The sequence below is a fragment of the Protopterus annectens genome, chromosome 1.part0 (assembly GCF_019279795.1).
Source record: "Protopterus annectens isolate FY-2018-M chromosome 1.part0, PAN1.0, whole genome shotgun sequence".
In the NCBI taxonomy this organism is placed as follows: domain Eukaryota; kingdom Metazoa; phylum Chordata; order Ceratodontiformes; family Protopteridae; genus Protopterus; species Protopterus annectens.
Window position 1 is genome coordinate 620,972,536 of NC_056725.1, and position 23,500 is coordinate 620,996,035.

Genomic DNA, 23,500 nt, shown 5'->3' on the forward strand with positions numbered 1-23,500 from the left:
TTCCTCAGATTCTACAATACTTGACTGAGATGCTGGACAAAGGACTATCCTTCTCATCCATTAAGATTCACCCTTCTGCCATCTCTGCTCATTACAACACAGATCCTCCTGTTTTCTCTCATCCATTGCTAAAACAGTACCTCAGAGGGGCTAAAAACATAAGACCGCCCCGGAGAACACCAGCACCAACTTGGGACCTCAATTTCGTTTTGGAAAAGCTCACTTTGCCTCCTTTTGAACCAGCCAATTCAGCAGAGTTACAATATATATCATGGAAAACTGCTCTGCTTCGGCAATAACCTCAGCATGAAGAGTCTCAGAACTGCAGGCACTAATGGCAGTGGAGCCTTTCATCATTTTCCACCAAGACAGGGTTTCTTTAAGAACAAACCCTACCTTTATGCCTAAGGTGGTATCCAGTGTGGCTCTTACCAAACTATTCACTTGCCAACATTTTATCCAAATCCCCAGAATAAAGGGGAGCGACTTCTACATTCCTTGGACATACACAGGCAATTGTGCTTCTACTTGGACAAAACAAAAGCTTTCACAAAATCTGAACAATTGTTTGTATCATATGCTGCAGAATCACAAGGAAAGGCTATTTCAAAGCAGACCATTTCAAAGTGGATAGGACACTGTATCCGTTTCTGCTACACACAACATGGAAAACCTGTACCTAGTAATATTAGACCACATTCCACCAGGGCAACTGCCACTTCTACTGCCTACCTTAGAGGAGTACCTACCAAAGATATCTTGGAAGCTGCAACTTGGAGTTCAGTGCACACCTTTACCAAGCATTACCATTTGCCTCTTTATTCTAGATCCAGAGCTGGCTTTGCCACTGCAGTGCTGCAGGGCCTCATAGCCACATCAAATCCTCTATAGAGGCAGCCACCCAAACTCAGCTTTGGGATTCTACCCAAGTGTAATGACTGCAGCAGTGAAACACGATGAACATAGTACAGTTTTGTACCTACCGTAAATGTAGATGTTCGAGTGTCTTCACTGCTGCAGTCCAGGTTACCCATCCGCCAGCCCTTCTTTCTTAGCTGGGACTAACCTATACTACCTATGTGGTGTATTTGCTGGTTACTGAAGGTTTTAATTTTACATTTTTGGTATGTTTTATTAGCAATGTGTATTGCTTACCATTTTTGGGGGCACCTGACATCTGGGGCAAGAAAAACTGAAGAAAATGGCGTCTGTTGCTTCTTATATACCCCTGGCGCACTGACGTCAGGGAATAGCCGACAGCAACCGATGCCGGACCAAGACTTTGGAACTCAGGCCGACTGCGGGCCTGCCTAATGGCAGGATAACCCTAGTGTAATGACTGCAGCAGTGAAGACACTCGAACATCTACATTTATGGTAGGTACAAAACTGTACTTTCTCAGTTATTGGAGTAGAGGGTGATCAGGTCTTGTAAAGGTGGATGTTTGTCAAGTTGGTACAGTATTACTTTTCCACAACCCTGTCTTTGAGAACTTTTGCAAACTCAAGAATCTGCTGCCTTTTCTTATTGTACCTGTTGAGCCTGCCCTTTCACATTTTTCTGACTTGATCTGGTGCACTCATTTTATGCTCCCTCATCTCCTTTGGTCCCCTAGTAAAAGGAAATTCCATCTGTGATCATATTTCCCTCCCTCACCTGCATTCTTCTCACGGCTTTTTTAGACCCCTTCCTCAGTCTTCTGTCCCTGTCACTTTTTTATGGTCTGTAAAATTATACTCAGCATGCAAATCCAGGACTACGTTGGAATTTCTGTGTGTCTGGACTCTGCACCCCAGCATTTGTTTGATACTGCCACAGGCCCCCTAGCTATGCTTCTTGTGTTCCACTGCAGGTGTGACCATCATCCCAGATTGTGTTCCTGCTCTTTTGTCATCATTTCCTCTACCCTTGCTGAAACCTTACATAATTAGTTGTGACCAGGTGTGCTACTGTGCGTGCATATGTGTGTACTGAACCTTAACTGACACATTCTGGTCACTTGTTCATAATTTCTAAATTCTTAGACTGTTCTGATTACCCAATCTTCCATTGCTACACCAAAGTTTTGGTTATCACTGAAGAGGATGGTTCTGTTCTCTGTACCATGAAATGTCTGAAATAAACAGGTAGAGTTCTAGACCCATCACTAATGCCTCTGGTACTTCATTAGCCACTTTCCTTATTCCCATCATTGTCCCTCTGTCCCGTAGATGTGAAGAGCAGTTCAGTACCCCAGTTTTTATTTTGGCCTTTGTCTCTCCAGTTTTTCTAACATCTGTGCCTGTATGGAACAAGAATGACAACTTTGGGTAGATCATGTCTCCTTATACTCTCATGCAAAGTTCTGCAATCCATTCAGAAAACTGGGTCTTGGGATTTGAAGAGTATTCTAGGTTCCTTGCCTCTCCTCCTTCTCATCAAAGCCAAATATTTTGTCAGTAGTCCATTTCTCCCAGTGAAGACCTATGCTGGGCCCTGCACCATGATTCCATGCAGTCTTGGGTTGTGCACAAGACACTTGTGTGTAGTCACTGTTTCTTTGAGCTTTCTTCTGTTCCCCAAGTCTCTGTTGGGTTTCATAGGTAATCTTATTAGTAGCCTGCAGCTGTTAGAATAACAAAAATTACTATTATTTTTCATGAAAGTCCAGCCTTCTTAGGGGGATCAAAGGAGTGTAGTTTTACTGTTAACAGTAACTTTTCCGTGAAGAATTGCTGTTATGATAAATATATACTTGTCATTGGAGAAGGTCATTATAGCAATAAAATCAGTGCTGTATTTCTTTTGGGAGGAGGAATTGTCCTAAATCATTATCTGTAGTAATGTGTAGCCTGTATAATAAAGACTGATGGTATATGTACCATCACGTAAGAGTCATATAAATGATAAGTCATTAATAACAGGCTGTTATAGATAAACATTTTAGAAAATAAGTTCTGTTTATATAAATCTGTAAAAGAAACATGATTGTTATGTAGCTATTTTTGTATTCACCTTATTGATTGTAATATAACAATTGTGTATTTGCTGAAAGTTGTTAAAATTGTGGCTTGACATAGTAAACTAGAGACTGTCAGTTAACAGGATAGTTTACTGGAAGCCCACCTGGAGAAATATTACATCCCCCCACCCCCATTGATTATGTTGTGGAATATGTTAATTTAACTATACCTTGCTTAATAAATCAATCTGAAATATGTTTAGGCTTTACAGAGTAAAATTTATTGCTCCACATAGATGCAGGGGAGGCAGAACCTGAACTGTACCTCTTCTAATAAAATAATTCAGCATTCTTGTATAGTCAAGCTTATTTCAAACTAGAGTGAAGAATCCAAATATGATGTATAATTGGCATATCAGAAGCTGAAGACACTTTCTTCTCAGGAAAGACTCAACTAACTTCAGATGAAACTCTCATGAAAGTTGATTTGTTACATTTTAATACTTAGTTCTTTGCAACGTTCATTGTCCAGATCTGTCCATACTTTTGGATCTTCCTGTGCAGGCTTACATCATTTCACCTTTAATCTGCAAAAACATTTTTCTGTGCCAACATCAGTGCAGCTGTGTGAGTGGAAAAGTGCTAAAAACTTTAAAAAGCGTACAGTATGTGTACCTTAAAGCCCACTTCTCATTCACTGCTAATCAAAGCCATGTAACTAATAGAAACATTTACAATTTATTTGGGTTTTGCAGCTAAAAGCAGTTATACAACTAGGATAAAAGATCTGCATCAGTTAACTACACCTTCTCTCTGTCAGTTTTTGTGTCCTCTGTATATATTTAGTGCAGTGGTAATATACATGAGTATTGCTACATAAAATCTTGGATGGTATTTTACATTTTTATTTTATGTACTCTGATGTAGTATGTCCCTGAAAATTGTAGTCTTCAGTAATATTTTCTTTGTTGCAAGCAAGTATATTTATTGCACTCAAAAGTCTGTTTGGGGATCTTTGCATAAATAAATCAATATAACAAAGTATTATAAATAGTATTAATAAAGACCTTATAATAGCCCCTTCCCATTTTTAAAATAAATTATCTGTCCATGTAAGCCAAGAATCACTAGGGGAAAGAACTTTACAATTTGCAGTTTTAAGAACCATACTGTAGATTGATCAGAAGGCATGTCTCACTTTCTATAGCCAGTACGCAATTAAAAACATTGTAATAGTACATTATTGCTCTTATAAATGTTACTTTAACAATATTGGTCCTAGAATGTTTAAAAATCTAGCTGCTTGTATTTTGCAGTTCTCATTGCTTTTACTGTTGTGTACTGTGGAAAAATAGCCACTCTTGAAATAAAATTATTACTAAGGTCTATGTTATCAAGTCATTTCTTTTGTTTTATGATTTTTAACTTTTTTTTGTCGTGTTGAATATCTAATAACTCAAGATTCATGTGCCAAAAGGGTATTATTTTAGTTTCTAGCTCATCATTTATGAGTGCAGTCTTTTCATGCAAAATACATTTCTGAATGTTTTAAGTAGTATTTTAGCTGAAAATAATGCAGCTTTTATTTTTAATTCTAAGTCTGTACATTAAGTTTACAGTTTTATAGTATTTAAGTGTCCAGTAAAAATACAGTTGCTCTTGCTTAATGATTGCTTTCGTACTTCCATCTAAGGCTGCACACAGATCAGGAGCTACAGTTTTTCATGATCTCATCAAATGAAAAGTCCTGGGTGGTTTGTTTAATGCTGCTAAAATTTGTCATCTTCTCTAGGGTCACACCTGTGATGGGATCATTGGAGTATCTTGTCAAGGAGTTGGCAGATAAAACCTATGAAAAGGTCACATATTCTCTGCCTGTCTTATTTTCAGAATAATGTTGAGCTTATGTGTCAGTTAGTGCATGAGTTGAAATATTAATAGCTTCAAGTGACTGAATACTCATGATGCAGTCTCTGTCATTTTTCCTGTCTTCTGAAGTGGTTGGGGTGAAGGTAAATGTTGGCTCCTCAGCTTTTGAAGTCATCACTTGGCAGGTCTTTCATCAATGTTTTGCATGTTTTATATGGCCAGGCCAGCATGATATACAGTAGTCTAAGTAGTAAGCAGAAATGATTTAACATATATTTAGTCGTTGTTTTGGTCATGACAATTGGAATTACATAGCTTAGGAAAAGATGCTTTGTAAATAGAAACAAGTCTCAAACAAAAAAGTAAAGAACCTCCTTATTAAAGCGAGTCTGTCAGCTCAATTTCTTGATAAAATCGTTCTCTACTTTGTCTTCCCTTGATGTCCTGTTTAGAGACCAGAGGACTAGGGACAAGGGCAATGGAATTGCAGTTCTACATTAAGTACTTTACAAAAAAATGCATACATATGAAGCCATCACCAAGCTCCCATTTCCCATTTTTATATGGGGTGCAGTGGGGATGTCACATCAGCATTAGTCATTGTGACCAGAGATTTATAGATTATTAGGCTAATGACCCAGGGGGCCTTTCTAAGCCTAGCCAAGTTTTCCTGAATGAATAGCGATGTCCTCTATCCATATAGGGTATTGAGGGCCTGGCATTTATAAGTTGCCCCTATCCATAAGGGACACAGGCGCCAAACATCCAGTAAATTTCCTGTTCCCCATCCACTGGTCTAAGTTGCACTTAAATTGGGTAATAGATGAACTCAGCTTTACATGGATGGAAAGCCTGTTCCATAGGAAGAGCAGTCTTTGGGCCACATATCTGTCTCTTCAGCATGTTCTGTTTAAATCACAGACAACATTCAGGTCCTTAGACCTTGTATTTCTTGCACTGTTTGACTTATGAATATGCAGGAGATTCATAAGTGTGGAGTTTGTGGATGCCTTGTAAGCTAGTTCTAGATCACCTATCAGCAATCTATAGGAGAGTGAGTAGAAGGAAAGGGCTTTAAGGCAGTCTGCATAAGGCAGGTTTGTTACACCATGTATTCTTTTAGTGTTGAGCCTCTGAGGTCACTCTGGTTATTGCATATGCCTGGTCAGGTACATATGGAAGGTAGCATTTTACTCAATGATTGGTCTGAAAAGGGCATAGTACAGTGGGATATTAACCTCTTTGGGCCTAGATGCCATAACCCACTTATAAGTTGGCAGTGTAAAGAGATTTCCTTACCCCTGTAGCCAAATAGAGGTCGAAGGTAAGGGTACTGTCTACATGTGTACCCAAATCCCTGACCACTGCGTCAACTCTTTGGGGTATATTATCAACATGGTAATTAGCTGGGATGGTTGATTTCCCAAAGGATACAATTATGCATTTCTTTTCATTAAGTTTAATACCATGGCTTTGACCATTTGTTAGTTAGAGATAGGCCTTCTTGAAGAATGCTAGTGTCTGCAGGGGAGTTGCTGAAAACCCTCAGCTTGCAGTCATCTGCAAACTTAGGCATAAGCCTTCAGCATTTGCTTCCAGTTCAGAGAAATTGATGCCAAAAAGGAGTGGGCCCAGTACCGAGCCCTGGGGGACTCTGCTAGTGACTGGTCTCTTGGTGGAGGTGACCTCACTTATTGTGACCTCCTGGGCCCTATCAGTGAGCCTTTTGGCTATCCGGCAGGTGATACAAGGGTTTGCACCTAATGTAGTGAGCTTGTCTATAATGCCTGCATGGGGTATTGTATCAAAATCCTTGGTCAGATGAAGGTAAGCTGTGTGCCCAGTCTTGCCCTCATACATTGCTTTGGTGTCCCTCTCAAAGAAGTCCACCAGATTTAATAGGCATGATCTTGCCAGACTGTGTCCAGCATTTGCTGCTGAAGCAATATGTGAAGCAATAATCTGACTGTGCTGTATTAACCCTGACTAACTACCTCACTTGTCCCTAGATTCTAATCCTCATACCTGTATAAGCTAGTTATTTTTCTATTAACAATAACGTGTGTGCGACTTTACAGTTTAATAGTGATATTTTTGTATGACTATCCATAGCTGTTGTGTACTAGGATTTTTCTTTTCTATAAGCAAAATGCAATGAAATGTAATGAATGCCAAAACTTTGTAATGTACCTGCATTTTGTAAATACTACTCTGATTTGTGGAGCTTTTCTCCCTGGGCCTCCAGTGAAAATGGACATATATCCAGTTGGACCAGCCTGGTCAACAAATGTAAAATAAATAAAAATAAAATAAATAAAAATCTGGATTGTTGAGAGGCACAGAGGTGAGTGTAAATGTAATGGACTGCATTGCACTGCCACTCTTGACCGTGTCTGCTAAGCGTTTTATGGCTTTGAAAGCCATCTCAACACTTACGGATTTTTCTACTTGTAACTAGTAGTACATGAGTAGATAAAGCTCCATGCAGTAAGAAGAATTTTCATCGGGTTTCCTGTCATAACCCTTAATTGTGCATTCTCGCTCTCGAAATGAGATTTTTGGCATCCATGTCTCGAACACATAAACTGAATATGATCAGCGAAGCAGTCATACTCCTGTATGTTATTGGTATTATTACTATTATTAATCTGTGTAGAATGTAGATGTTGGTGGTAAAGTAGTGTAAAACTGACTAGTAGTCATTCAGCCTTCATGTTCTTTCTGTTACTGTAAACAGCAGCGTTCTTTTCATGATATTTTCCCATTCTGCTTGTGTTTGACAGAATCCTTACAGATTAGTATAAAATTTATTTACAGCAGCAATTTTGTAGCAAGAAATGCAATGAAAAATAGACATCTTAAATGTTTTCTATAAGCATTACAAATCGTATGAAGGTACGTCTGCATTTTGTTTTTAGAGAAAAGCATTTTTATCCTTCATAAAATTATTAGCATCATGCTTCTGCAGGCATGAATACATTTATCAAGGACCAATTTGCTGTATGACGTTCGTACTGCATTTACCGTTATGCAGTTGTATTATTGGATCTATATTAGAAGACCGAAGATGCATTCTTTCGAATGCGTCTTGGTCAAACTTAAAAGGCAGAAAATGGAAAATATCGAAGCGGCTGTTAAGCGAATTCTTTCCCTGGGAAAGAATTTGCTTGGCCACTTTGGTATTTTGCCATTTTTGGCACTGTAGTGCGTTCTTGGAGTTGGTATATTTAAGTTGGGGGGGGTGTGGGGGCTTTGCCCCCCACTTAATGTAATGTTTGAAATTCATTTTTATTTATTTATTTTGTTGGGAAAAAAATCGCTGTTTTGACACTTCGACATTGTAAGCTTTCGCTTACATAGGGTCGATCAATCACCATTTGCCTTTTTAAGCGTTCAGTGATTTAATATAGACCCGTATTATTAATTAATGCCAGTAACAGGTAAATGGGATGCTATACTGTATTTATACCATTAGCACAAGACTAAAATGCACTTGTGAAATTTGCAGTAGCATAACTTAGCAGTAAATAAAGCACCAAATCTTGAAAGTAATTTCTTTTTCCATGTCCCGTTAATATTAGTTTGTACTATCCAGTTAGCAAACTTCAAGGAATAAGTATTTTATGACATGATTATGTGCATGCAAATGTCATGTATGCAGATATATTCCACCTTTTACACACTTTATAACCTTTTTGGTGCCTCTCAACTCTTACCATAATAGCATCACCGTTCCTGTACAGGATCAATGCTGCATATTATCGCTTAAAAAATAAGCACTTTTTAATATTCAGCACATTTTTTTTGTTGCATGAATAGTGTATAAGAATGTTTCTGTTCAAAAAAGTAAATAAATAATAATGCAAGCTATGCTTACACATATGATCTTCAGCACTTTCATTTGCAGATGAGTTCAAAGTTAAGTTATAGTCTGTGACACTAGTGGCTTATGCATACAGAGCTAAACATTTTCAAAATATAGCAAAGAAACTTCAAACCCATGTCACCATCTTTAGATGGAATCTCTGCATCTGATCCACATTCAGAATCAAAACTGAAACCTTTGAATATCAGTTTTCAGGCGTACACACAGTTTAGAAACAGTTCATATCCACATGTAAAATTACATTTGGATGACCATTCAGAGAACAGTGGTATGAGCTAGAATAATTTTCTAGTGCACAAGTACCTTAATTTGGTGTACTATTGAAATCTCGCAACTGACAATTGTGACTGTGCATAAGTGCAACTCAGAATATCATAAAACACATTACTGATCGTTCACATAACTGAAAGTGGAAATTAAGGAAAGTCAACAACTCAGGAATGTCGACTTTACCGAAAATACCTACACTTCTGGTTATGTGCTATGAATGTTTTGCAGGTGGGCAAGCCCCCCTGCACCCCCCACACCCCCTACTACATATATATACAAATTCCAAGACCACACTACAGTGAAGGAAAGGGTAAATTTCCTGATTCCCACTATAGTGCGATCTCTGTTCAGAATAAATCCACAAGAGTGAATGCGCACTAGCATTCACTCTTGTGGATTCTTCATTTTGAAAATCAATCTTATGATAACTCAGAACATTGCCTTTTCAGGTCGTATAACTGACATGCGACATTTTGATGGTAAACCCCATAATTTTACCTTTGGAAAAAAAATATTTGACAAATAAAAGTACTGGAATATGCTTATGTCAGGAGGAAGGTAAAAATAATTAAAATAATTTCATTCACAAAATTTTGACAGCTCTTTAAAACAAGCCTGGTGAGTCATATTTAGAATCCCTGCCAATCAGTGCTGAATCTGATTTTACCACTCCTGGTCAAATTGTCTCTCTCAGGCTTCACTTTTGTGGGCAAGTCAAATAATTGTGGGCAAATCTGGCCTCACCGACAGGCAGTGATTATCACTACATTAATGGTTTGCCAGAGAAGAGGTTGTCAAGTGTATGTTATTTACGGTACAAGTGCAATATACAGTAGTGTGAATGTCATTTTGGATGGAACATGTAGTCTGAAATGTTACTGGCATTTTTTCTAAATTACTTTTCTGAGAGGCATAGTCTTCACACACCTGCAATGCCAACTTCCCCCTTGAACTTGCTCAGTCTTAGTGTCATTTTATTTTGGTAGAAAGATTTTACAATATGACACAAGTTCAACAAATCACTTCAGCTGAAGACATAAGCTTTTTCTGTCCTTTATCTTCACATTTGTGTCCTTCTCCCTTAGAAAACATACTTTTGGATTGTTTGTGATCATGTTATTTCGCTTAACAGCTGTAGTAATGGCAAACAGAAATAATGCATTCATTGTTTTCAAATGATTGTCTTTTTTTTCAATATGTAAACTTATTTTGTTCTGAGTGCTGGTGATTGTATTTTAATCTGTCTTTGTCATTCTAGTGAAGATCTAATGTTGATGCTTGGCTCCATGGTGTAGAGGGATGAAGCTCTGACTGCAGTCCAAGCATCTGGGACTTGATTAGTGGCCTCAGCACTGGAGAAGCTTGAGAGAGAAGGAGAGGAGTGAAGGGAGTGTGTCCTGTTTGCCTCTCCTGGGGAGAGGGTTACTGGTGCGCAGGCAGGTGAGATTTCTCTGGTGAAGACTGGGGAAACCACCCCCTGTGCCTCAAGAGTGGTGCATGTGGCTACATGCTGGCACTGTGTCTTCTGGAAGTGAGGGACAAACAGTGTAGGTAGCCTATTGCATGCACTCTTTCCTTATTTAGCTTGGCACATGTAAGGATGTAGGGTCATGTGAGAAAAATCCTCAAACCACCCCTGATGACTCCCTTTAATGATGGTTACTTTTGGGTGATTGTCACCTTCAGTGGTGAGAGCAGAAATGGGTCAGTTGGCTTAGAGCAGGCTGATGATTATTATGTAATGGGGCAAAAAGTGCAAAAAAAAGATGGAATGGATGATACTAAATCATTTTCTGTTAGCTTTCTTTCAAATGAGCATATATGTACACAATCAGATTGATATGACAAGGTTTACCTTTAAAACCTCGAGTCACACTTGTGCGAGTGGTCATATCCTCGCATCGTAAAAATGAAACTGGAAAAAGCAACAGTTTTTAATGTTCGAAAAGCAGCAAATCAAACAGCCGATTTGCTGGTTTTCGAACATGAATGTCGACAACAAAAGTATATGCCATGTAATGCAGGCGGGCAAGCCCCCCTGCACCCCCCATACCCCCCCTTCTTTACTATTCTAACTCCGTGATCGCACTACAGCGGGGAATGGAACCATTTCCAACTCCCCACTATAGTGCGCTCTGCCCCTAAATGTCGAATGTGCAATGAGCGACTCTCACTGTGCATTCGCTCATTGCACATTCGAACCGTCTTCCGTTCGAAGTTTTCAGAACTTGAAAACTGTCTTTCGAACATTTAACGGTCGCCCATGCGCAATATGCACATGTAAAGGTAAACCTATGACAAGCCTTCTGTCATGCTATCTGTAGTGATACAGTCTCCTTCTTGAGTATAAGTCAGATGCTATCAGGAGTGAAAGTGAGAGAAACATGGATTTTTTATGGTGGTGTTTAATTTTAAGATTTCTTAACTTTTTTTTTTTTGTTTTCTTTTCGCAGAACAAACATTGGTAGATGAAGATAAACCATTGTTTAGTCACCTACCCTGCAGGCAGGTAAGATTACAAATCAAAGTCAAAATGAAGTTTATTGTCATTCATAAATCACACAAGTGCAAAAACTGAATGAAATTCCGTGTCTCCGGATGCAATGTGCAGACAACATGTAGACTTTTTACAGACATTTACACATGTAACACCTAGCTGTTGCATCATGGACATGCAGGTTGACAGACTAATATTGCACATAACTAGAAAACACATTCGAACTGAACACTTACTTGCAAGTCTGGAAGCTAGCTGACTTTTTGTAAGTGTATACAAGTCAGGAGGGCCACCAGTCATTGTTTAACATTGTCATTTCCACTTAATTCAGTATATAATGTCAGTGAGTAATGCTGTCCTTTTTTTCTCAGTATCTGAACTTTTACTTCAGAAGAATACAAGGTGTTTTCCTATATTACAGTTGCAATATTCTTCACCTTAGGGATCTCCTGCCAAGGATAGCCCAATGTCTGGCCAGTATACCAAAGCCTTTAGATCTTGTATGCACCATACATCACAAGTATCCTCCCTGTTCAAGACATAGGGTATAAAGGTGATGTGTGAACACAGTTACCCAGAACTGCATTGCTGGCAGTCTGAGCGTCATTAATGCTCATCGGACTGAACACCCTTTGCTGTTCTGAATAACCTAACCATCAAATACGTGCCCTGTCGGGGTCTTTTTTTGGTCTTATTCTCTTATGGTTACCTAGAGTTCATGCCATCCAAGAAGGGAAAGTGTCAGTGTGGGAGGCATATTCCCCATAAAGATCTTCATGAACAGTGCCTTTTTTGTCTTAGTGTTTCCCATGACCATATGTGTGTAGCATTTGTAAAGTATTTGTGCCTAAGACTCTTGGAAGCTGGTTGTCTTCCCTGGACATCTATCTTGAGAACCAGAGGCTTAAACTATTAGCCCAAGGTAGCATGATGGAATCTTTTAACCCTGAGATACAGTTAAGTAAGAAGGCCAAGAAATCTCTGCTGGATTATTTGGCTGTTCATCCTCCACCAGACATTTGTCTAGAAGTGGGTGATACCTCTGTAGGCCGTCCTGTGTCTACATCAGATCCCTCTGTCATGACCCCATCGGAGGCCAGCATGGATACTTTCTTTCTTACATCCTCTGAGGCTTTGCAGGCACCTGCTATGGACATCAAGGTGGAACTGCTGTTGATTATGTCAGCAGGCCCTAGAGGGATTCTGTAGATTCTGGTCAGGGAAGAGGATCCAGACACTGTTATTAAATCTCATCAAAGGTTGGAACCTCCGGTGTTTGTTAGGGGTGCCATCCCTACCTAGAAAAAACAGATGATTAAGCATACTCTTGTACGCTATAAGGATCCTCAAAGGAAATGTCACAAGATTACCCAGGGCCTGTTTTATGGCTTAATGACTGTGAAGCTTCCTCAAGGTTTTTCTGTACCTACTCCCACCATAGACTTCAACTCCTTCCAAACGAACTAGGGAACCCATTTGATGACGGGTCCATGTCTTACTTTTCTGAGATTCCTTCACTTTTGGCTTATGGTTCTGATGAAGAGTCTTTTAGTCCGGAGTCTCCTTTTGATGAATTGTCTTTTGAAGACAGTGTAGCTAGAATGATGGAATACTTTAAGTGGTATTCTTAAGTGTTTGATATCCAGAAAAAGTATTATAAGCTGCTTCAGGTGGACAGTCCTAAACCTTTTACAGTACCTCCTGTGTTGGCTGCTTTGTTAGACATCTTTATAGCTGCTGATAAGTCTCCTTATTCTCAACCTCCTGCTCCAAAGAAATCTGACAGGTTCTATAAGGTTCTTGAGGATTGTCTGTTATTATTTGTGTCCTCCTGCTAACCCTGCTGTGGTGTCAGTCTCCTCTGACAAGCCTTCTAAACGTTTTCCATCTTCCAAGCTTCTGCCCTTAGATAAGGATAGTAGGACAATGGCGAGAATTGGTAAGATGGCTTATACTGCTTCTACTTTGGTCTTTTGGGCCATCATTTATTGATTGCCCAGGCTTGTCAGGTTATTTCCGACCTCCCTGAATCTGAAGTAAAATCTTCTGCTGTATCTGTTTTGGGTTCTACCTCTTAGGTAGTTCGTTATTCTGTCAGGTCTAGCTATGATGCTTCTGATGCATCTTCCAGAGCTGCTGCCTTTGGGTCATTCATGAGGTGTTATTCTTGGCTTCACCTGCAGTCATTACTTGAAGACATTAAGGACAAGTTGCTGGATGCTCCTTTAGATAATAAAAATCTCTTTGGGATTGCTGCTGCTGTGTTTAAGTCTTTTCAGGAAAAAGATAAAGCTTTGTAGGATCTTAAACTTATTTTTGAATCCCCTATCCTGAAGATCCAGTGGAAATACCCTACTGGGTCTGCTTTTGTACACAGGCAGCCTCATCAGGCCACTAAAGGCAGGGTAGTAGTTGAGCTCCTCCTGCTAAGTATTTTCAGGCTGTTGTGGCTGAGAAGCCTCCTTTATCTGACAAGTCTGCTTCTCTTTGACATCTTGCCTTCCCCTACCCCTCAGCCAGGTTCCCTTGTCCCTTTGTCTCTCCACCTGTCTTCCAAACTGGCATCTCATATTAGATTTTTGGGTTCTATCATCTGTCAGGGTTAATTCGTGGTGTGGAAGTCTCTCCCTCCTTTTTCTGGGATTCCCCAATCTCCTCTGGAACAACTTTTCCATTGCTCAAAGGTCCTTGGGTCCCTGGTGGACTAGGAAACTGTTTGACCTGTCCCTCCTTTACAAAGGAGAGCATTTGGAGACCTATTCTGGATATTTCCTTGCTCAACACCTTTCTCAAGGTCCCTTCTTTTTGGATGCTTACTCTTCAAACCCTGTTTCCTCTTGTACTACCCCAGGCTTTTCTGGTGTCCTTGGATCTGAAGGATGCTTACCTTCATATTCCTATTAACCTTCTCTTTAGGAAGTTTTTACATTTCTCTGTTTCCTCCTCTTATTTTCAGTTCTCTACTTTGCCCTTTGGCCACCTCTGCTGCCCCAAGGGTATTCACAAAATGCCTAGCTCTTATGATTGCCTTTTGCTGGCTCCTAAGCATTCAGGTTTTTCCTTATCTAGACAACTTGTTGCTTTACAATGCCTAAAGCAACTTGTTGCTTTAGGCACCGTATGCCAGATCCCTGTTAAAGGATCTGGATTTCACCATATTTCTCCTCCAAAGTCTAAGGTCCCAGTATTAACTTTCAAAAGTCTGTCCTGATTCCCTCTTAGGATCATGTTTATCTGGGTCGTAGGATTCAGCCTGTGCCAACGTTGGCCTGTCTTCCACCTCCTTAAGTTCTGTCCTTGTTCGTCTTCTACTTGCTGTTACAGCCAGTGAGGTTTTTTGAGCACTGGTATTTATAGCCTCTTCTATTCCAAGGCTCCCTCTTGCTAAGACTGTACATGCAGAAGCTTCAGTGGTACCTCAGGTCAGTTTGGCTTCAGCATTGCCACCCTCTGGATTTCAGAGTGCCTCTCCTTCCTTGTGTAAAGCAAGAATCTGAGTGGAGGATTTAGCAGCTTACCCTCAACCCAGGCCTGCCTTTTCAGCCTCTGGTTCCTTCTCGAGAACTGTTTACCGATGCTACAGACAATGGGGTAGGGGGCTTCCTGTGGTTTCCTGAAAGTGCAAGGTCTCTGGTCCCCCCTCAAAAGTTAGACCATATCAACATCAAAGAGATGACTGCTCTGATTCTAGCCCTTCAGGCTTTTCACTCCATGCTGTTTTCAGGATCTATGAAAGTTTACACAGACAATACCACAGTACAAAGTCTTAACTTATCTGAAATCTGGCTGGCTCTTCAGGCCTAAGATCTGGTTTTGGTTATTCAACTCTTCAGGCAGTGTATATTCACTCAGAGCACAATCAAGTGGCAGACTCTTTGAGCAGGTCCAAAACGCAGGCTCACAAGTGGATGCTTCATAGAAACATGTTTCTGGACATAGTCTATCGGTGGGGGTATTCCTCAGGTAAATCTTTTTTCCTCTTCTCTGAGCAGGCAGCTTCCTCTTTTCTGTTCCAGAGTGCCATACCATCTTGCGTAGAAGATGGATGCCCTTTATTTTCTGGGAGAGGATGTTTCACTTTGCCTTCTGTCCCTTTCCCCTACTTCTAAGAGTCTTGCAGAAGATTCAGCTGGACTCCCTTTTGGCCAATACAGCACTGGTTTCCCCTCTTAATGCATCAGGTCAGGGGCAATCACCTCAAGTTACCTCACCACCAGTTGAACCTTCTCGCACAGGGCAAGTAGTCACTCATTCATCCTCACTTGTCCACTTTTCAATTCACACTGTAAGTGATAGGGTTTGTATCCGTTTTAGGCATGTCTTTTCTGAGGACGTGCTCATGGTTTTACAGGAGGCAAGAAAACCTGCAACCAGAATGTCCTGTTTGTCAGAATGGAAGAGATTTTCTATCTGGTGCCATGCTCATAACCAAAACCCTTTTTCAGTGGAGGTCCCTCTGAATCTCTTCTGTTTGTGTGAGTTGCTCCATTCCATTTTTTTCTGTAAAGGCCATTCTATCAGTTATCTCTGCCTGTCTGCCCTTTCCTTTGGCTTCTTGCTTTATAGTCATAATAGCTAAAACCTGGAACAGGTATACTGGCCAGATGTTGGGCTGTCCTTGGCAGGAGATACCCAAGGTGAAGAATACTTCAACAGTGGAGAGGACATCTACTTTTATGGTAAGATCTTACACTACTCTGCTTTCCTTTCTAAGGTATATTAGCTATTGAGGGATCTAAGACTGTTGTCTTAATAATATGTGTCATAAACAAAATGCCATCTTACATTATAAAACAACAAACTGATATGAAGTGTATGTTCAGGTAAATCAGCAACATCATGACTTCTCTACCCTGGCTGTGTGGAAGGATAGAGCCCCAACTTCAACCCAGGCAACCATGGTTCAACTAGCAGCCCAGGCAATGGAGGAACCAGGCAGGGAGGAGGAGACATGAAGAGGTATGTCCTGCTTACCTCTTTTCATTTGAAGTAAGGGTTTGCATGTACTTGGAGGTACACTAGGTTGTATTTATCTCCTGATGAAGACCAAGACAATCACAGTTTGTGCCTTGAGGAAAGAGGCAAGGCTAACTTGGAGGGAGCACCCTATGCAGAAATGAGAAGGATGTTCTCTGCCATCAGCCCATTGCATTGCTCTCCTAGACACCTCACTTGGATGCATGCTAGTAGGGCCAGGTAGAAAAAAAGAACAACCTTCAGAGCACCTCTGACAGCTGTATGAATGAAGACCTGTTCCAGTTGACCCTCACGTCATTGATGAATGAGCAGGCCAATTGGTTGGAAGAGTGCTGATGCTCAATAAACATCACTGGCAAAAAAAAAATTTTGACTTTTCTTACAAAAGTGCTTTCATCTCAATACAGAATGGTTGGCAGTCATTGTTTTCCCGTATGCTGATTGGCAGTTTCTTCCATAGTGGACAATTTGCAGGGAAAACTCCTCTTTTTCACTTTAGTTTTGGCAGAATTGACTTAAGATTTTATGAATGTAATAAGGGCACAGACAGCTTGGTGGCATAGAGTAATAAATCCCTGACTATGGCCCAGGTGGCTTGTTTAATTAGTGGCTCAGACACTTGATGGAGCTGGCCGGGAGGATGGTTGTGCCTGTCCTAGAAGGAGGATAAATGGAGCTGGCTGTGGGCTGCAGCAGTCCTTCGGAAGAAGGAAGCAGTTCTGTGAATTGGAGGTGTGTACATATACGAGTGTGTGTGTGTTTGATACACACACACACACACACACACACGGTTCACCAAGCCATTAATGGGCAGTAGTCTTAAGCAAGTGGGACTGGTGCATATTGTTGTGTAGGGGAAGGCATTGTAGCTTCCTTGGTGATGCAGGGCTCATATTTCTCCTACATGGAGTGGGTATTAGGCCATAAATTACAAATGTACTCATAGAAGGGATCCCTGTGAGGGCACAAGCTTCTTTCATTGTTGAAGGGAAAGCTGTGCAAAAAGAGCTAGAGTCTGTTTGGGGAACTTGATGGCTGGCAGGAATAAAGCTTTAAGGTAAATGAAGATGATGGTTTCTTTACTTAGTCTTTACTATATTAGAGGACATTCATTCTTGGTAGGCAGCATGTATGACAGGCGTACAGTAGAAACATCTGTGTGTGTGCATTTTTTCCCTGTATTAGGTGACCATTTTGACTTAAGAAACATGCATTGGTGCATTTGGTGAAGGGCCTAAAAGTAGCACGAGTTGCATTGGTTTTAAAAACTTGAGAAAAATCTTCTGTATCATCTTCAGGTCTCAGTCAGTATTGGCAGCACCTGTAGGACTCCCAGGAACCTTCAGAAAATACTCCAGCTTAATTTTTAACACTAGGTTCTAGGACAGCCCTTATGCTTACCTCATTGAATCGTCATTGTGACCATCAAATGTGTGCGCTCAACCCTCCTCCTTTCCCATGGTGGTAGGATTGAACTCACTGTCAGGCTGCAGTCTGTACTTTAGAAGAATTCTGCTTTAATCTCTCATTTCTGCAAAGTGTAAAATCTCTTTATTAACAGTTGTTCACAAATGCTTTATTTAATTTTCTATTCTGTTTACAGATATTTTGTTGTATTTTCCCATTTTCTACTTGGGCCTTCACCGTGACCAAAGGCATTTTCCCAAGTGCCATTATGACCAGCAAAGATCCTTTCAGGATTGAGATGATTGTTATGTTCTGTGTTCTATGTAGCCCTCAACCATGATTCTCAAAAGTGCAAGCATTGCAGAGTTTTCATTAACTTCAAATTATGCTTATATTTGTAGGCCATTTGTGGATATTTCCCTAAGTTTAAGAATCCGAATCTACAGCTTATTTTTGCAGTATATGAAGTAACTGTACTATCACAGGGATTTATCATTCTCATCAATTTTTTTCCAAGAAGAAGGGGTCCATGGATGGCTATTCTCTTGGAGCATATTTCACAGAAGAGGTCTAAAAATGATGTTTATTCAGAGGATCATCAGAAGGGTTTTCATCTGTAACTTGTTGGTGATCCATAGGGTACTTTGTACTGAACAAAGCAACAAGAAGGTTTTCATGAGCAGTTTCATCACTGAAGTTAAGGATCAAGACATCAACAAGTTTATCATTGATAGGACAGCACTCTTCTCTCTGAATGGAGTAAGAGTCTGTAGAACAAGTGGTGCCCCATGCATCACCTTGATTCTCCACTTTTCTTATCTTTCTTTTTCTCCACAGATTTCTTTAGTTGGTTTGGGTGAAATTGCCATTAGAGAGAGCACGTGGCAGCCACTGAAGGTCACTTCAGGAAGTTTGCCAGTGGTTTTCCTCAGCTGATGTCATAGAGTTTGCTCTTGTTCAGGAAGAGAGTCCTGGGAGGTTGTAAAGGTTACCAGTTATGAAGGTTTCACCTGGGACTTCTATTTTTCTCTTTTGGAGCCCCTAGAGCTTACCAAAAATTTTGTAACCCACCCAGTTCCACCCCTTCTCTTGAGTGAAAAGGCATTCTGAAGGATATTGTTTAACATCTGTTTACCACCTTGTTTGTTGGTGGTGGCTTTAGACACAGGCTGAGAAGAATAGCATCAAGTCTTACTTTAAATTTGAGGATGCCTTGCCCCCAGCCAAACTCTCTGTGGTTCGGATTAAAGTATACCTTTGCTACTGGCTCAGTCCATTGAGGAACTCTTTTTAGTTTGACTAACAGCTACAGCTTAGTCATACCATTGTTGGCAGCAGAGGGAAGATGGCAGATTATTTAGAGCTTCCAGAATCAAAACCTGTAGTGTTGCCACCTATTCTCCATATCGCCAGATTGGTCAGTAAATCCACTTTGAAGATTCTTGATAGATTGAACTGCTGTGGCTCATAGGCAGAAAATAAGTAGTCTCTGCCCTATAAGTATTCCTTTGGCTAGTACCTAGTTGACCACCTCTGCATTGTTTGCCGTGGCCCATGGCCAGCAACATGCTTCCCATGATTTTTGGCATCTATCTCAGATAGTGGCTCTAAATGCCTACATCGGTGATGTTGAAGGTTTTACATGACATCAGTCATAGACTTCTGAATTGCAAACCATAATGGTCACTTCCAGATATGCTCAGAAAAGTTGCATAAAAATCAGAGGGGAGCTTGACTCCTTTCTAGATTCTAAGGCTAAAAATAAACCTCTAACCTAGATTACTGAGGAGCTATGGAGGACCTGACACAGAAGAGTGAGTGACACAAATCTGCTTTACCCAACCTGTGGAGAGGGAGGTGATCCATTTCACTGCAATGCCAGAGTCTTGTATATGGAGAAAGAGAGGTAAACTGCTGCAGCATATGGGCTTGGGGCATGTGCACTTTGCTCTACAAAGCTTGTCTGTATGGTAGCTTTCTTTGGGGGCATGTGTGGAAATGTACATATTCACAGGGAAAGGCACTCCAGGCTCTTGTATCTGCAAGCATGCACTTCTTCTACTAGGTTGGGGTTAAGGCATAACAGTCCCTCATTGTGGCATGAATGTCTGCACCTCACTATGCTTTCACTCTTTTGAAGGGGAACAATAACTGTGTCACTTGTGAAATTGACTAGGTGGATGGAAGATGAACGATGAACATTTGGCAATCTAAAGATTGTGAGAAGGTCTTCCACTGTCTGTTCTGTGTAGTAAGTGCACATTTGATTATTTTTAGTTAGGGCGACCAGAGCAGGGTTATTGCTCAGGAGGCATGTTTGGCTATGTGACCATGTTTTTCATTTAATTTATTTTTTAGTTTGCGTAAGTGTATATTGGCCCCCTGAGTAGAAATTCAACCAGCATGTTTTTGTAGGGTGAGTGGAAATGCTAGTGTATATAGAAAAAAAAAACACAAATAAGAGTATGCAAATTTCATGCAGCCAGTGAACACTAGTAAGATTTAAAGCCAAGGCCAGTAAGCTGTGAAGCAGGGATCTTGACCAGTGGGACATAAGGTTTGTCCATGCTTGCAGATATTCAGCAGGACCTTCAAAATGTTCCCTTTACCAACTTGACAAGGAGGTTAGAGAGATATAGAATTCATTTGCACTTGCAATGGTAGTTAAGTTATGCTCCACAACTAGAGTCACCAGAGGCAGACTGCACTTATCACAGTTGCAAAAGTGCTTCGTATTGGAGTACAGAATTTCCAGCATTCACTACCATGATTGTGTAGCTTAAATGTAAGAAAATTATTTTCGTTGAACTAGTAGAGCAAAAAGCTGTTTTACCTATTCATTTTAAAGCTCCCCCCCCAATATTTAAGAATTCCCTTCTAAAGATCTTTTGTTAGTTAATGTCAGCCTGCCAGCAAAGAGTTATTTCACTTCTCTAGCGCTACTGTTGGTAGGTGAGAATGAGTGAAAGAATTTGCAGAGAGAGAGAGAGCGAGCGAGCAGAAGTGCTGTTCTTGTCTTTCTGGCTATTCAAAGTAAAATAGTTGATACCACAAGCAGCCCAAGAAGTTATTCAAGGGAAAAGAGGTGGTTATTTTGACCATATCTTTTCCCATGTCTGTGTATTCATCCCAAGTACAGCAGTATTAGCACAATTCCAAGCTAAAACCTCTCAAAACAAACAGTCCATATGCATTAGATGAGTTGATGTCTTTCATTACCAGTTCTGTATGCTTAAGGAAGTGGTTGAGGAAAGATAGTTCTCCTTCTATTCCAATGTTGCAGTATTCATTGGTGTGGGATTTTCTGCCTCAGGCGATTTGATGTTGGCTCCTATACAAAAGCTTTTGCCTGACTGCTGTAGGTGCATGGGATGTTACACATAGGGCTATGCATGCTCGGACCTCAGAACTTTTCAGCCGCAGATGACAACACTTCGATCGTTCAGCTCCTACTCACGATTACTTTGAAAAGATAAGTACCCCGTTGGGGTGTTTTGTTTACCATTTACATTGTTGTGCTTGGTTTGCTGTCGTTTCTTGTCTGATGGTCAGCTAAAAAAGGCAAATGTAATTGCGGCCATCAGATACCGCACCAAGATACCCACGATAGGTGCATATTTTGTCTAGGTAGGGAACACGACTGTACACAGAGCTTCATTTTTCAGTCCTTCATGCCCAAAATGCTTCACAGTCATTTGGTCGCATTAAATCTCTGTCTTGTGAACTAGCATCTTAAACACCTTGTCCTTAGGATGGACCCAGAGTCATTCGACCAACCCAAACTACCCAGGAAGAAGACCAAGGTTGTCAGGCCTATTCCTACTGCCACTCCGTGATCGGACATTCCTCCGACTTCCGATATAGGGGCCGAGGAATGCCCGATTTTTCCATCAGCTTCAATGGTTCCCATTGTGGAAGCCATTTCTGCAGCCACAGAAAGCACATCTGTGGAGACTATTCAGCCGTCAGCCCTAAATGACATCGAGGGGGAACCTCTTGTTTTACGACTGACAGAGTCCTCTCCTACTGCAGGCCGAGTTTCAATCTCTAGGCCATCCCTGAAACTGACTCCATCCAAAAAAAGACAGAAGACAAAACATATAACTCCTCCATCTGACGCTCAGCCAGATTGGCAGTCTTTTGCAAACTCTCTCATGCTGGCCTTCATGGCCCTTAGGCCCATAGACTCTGCTCCTTCCACCATTCATGTGCTCAGCCCTCGTCCAGCCTCTGCCTCTTCTCCTCAACATCCAACTACTCAAGTCAGAGAAGAACAGCAATATCAATATGATTCCTCCTCGGAGGAATAAATCTCTTATGTTTCTCAAATTGCTTCTCCTGTGGACTACTTTTCCCCAGATGAAGACTCCACTGAAGGGGACTCCCCACCTGAAGATTTAACTTTTGGGGAAACTGTAACTAAAATGGAGTACTTAAGTGGGACACTACCCTGATGTCTGACAGCCAGAAGAGAGATTTTGAATTTCTGCAACTTGAGTCTCCTTCTCCATCAGCTAGATCACCTGTGCTCCCAGCCTTACAGACAGAGTTGAATGCATCCAGAAAGAACCCAGACTCACAGCCCCCAGCCCCAAAAAGACCAGACAGGTTTTATAATGTGCCTGATGACCAAAAGTTTCTAGTCAAACCCCCACTGGCAGACCCAGCTGTTATTGCTGTGGCTCCAGACAGACAATCTAGACAGGTGCCTTCTGCCTCTCTTCTATTCACAGATAAGGACAGTAAAACCATGGATAGACTGGGCAAAAATGTGTATACTTCCTCCACCCTGACTTTCAGAACCATTAATTACTAAACACACATGGTGAACTATGCCCTGGACCTAGTGTCCCAGGCCTCTGCCCTGCTAGCCTCTACACCTGACTGTCCTACTAAGTCTGACTTTGCATCAAAACTCTCCCTAGCTACGCAAGTGGCCAGACACTCCATTAGGTGTAGTTATGATGCAGCAGAAGCCTTGACCAGGTCTGCAGCTACTGCATCTATCCTACGCAGATATTCCTAGCTATGCTTACACCCTGTTCCAGAGGATTTCAAATCTAAAATTATGGATGCTCCACTGGACCACAACCTACTTTTTTGGCAAAAATTCAGCTGATTCTTCAAAAACTTGCAAGAGAAAAGCAAAGATCTGCAAGACCTCAACCATTTGTTGGTGTACCCCTTCCCCAAGTACTACCTGAATTGTCCTGCAAAAACTTCCATTGTCAGGAGGATGCCTTCCACCTCTCATCCCTCCTCCTCTAGACCAAGAAGTGGATCCAGGAGACAGCCTTACTCCAGACCGAGCAACAACTATCCCCCCTCCAAACAGCCCTTTCCTGACAGAGGGGGCCCCTCTTCTGTGTGACTGCCTTGCCCACCTCCCCTTGTCTGCCCGACTACCCTACTGCCTCCTCTTTTGGAAAACCATCACCTCAGACCAATGAGTCCTTTACATCATTCAAAGAGGATACTTTCTATCTTGGAGGGAAAAAACAAGGCCAAAAAACATTCCCTTCACACCAAGAATCCAGCTGCACATATTCCCTCTCATTTTACAGGAGCTTCTCTCCCTAAGAACTATAGAACCAGTCCCTTTGGCCAGAAAGGAGAAGGATTCTATTCTCATCTGTTCCTAGTCCCAAAAAAG

The 23,500-nt window shown here is 41.0% G+C and overlaps 1 protein-coding gene across 3 annotated transcripts in view; it reads left to right on the top strand.

The window, feature by feature from the left end:
- The window catches only part of UBR2 (ubiquitin protein ligase E3 component n-recognin 2), a 5,196,118-nt gene that overhangs the window by 3,927,738 nt on the left and 1,244,880 nt on the right, over nucleotides 1–23,500 (top strand). For all 3 annotated transcript variants that reach the window (XM_044061864.1, XM_044061881.1, XM_044061872.1), the window contains exon 36: nucleotides 11,420–11,475. In XM_044061864.1, the coding sequence (XP_043917799.1) occupies nucleotides 11,420–11,475 (56 nt within the window). The remainder of the gene's footprint in view (nucleotides 1–11,419; nucleotides 11,476–23,500) is intronic.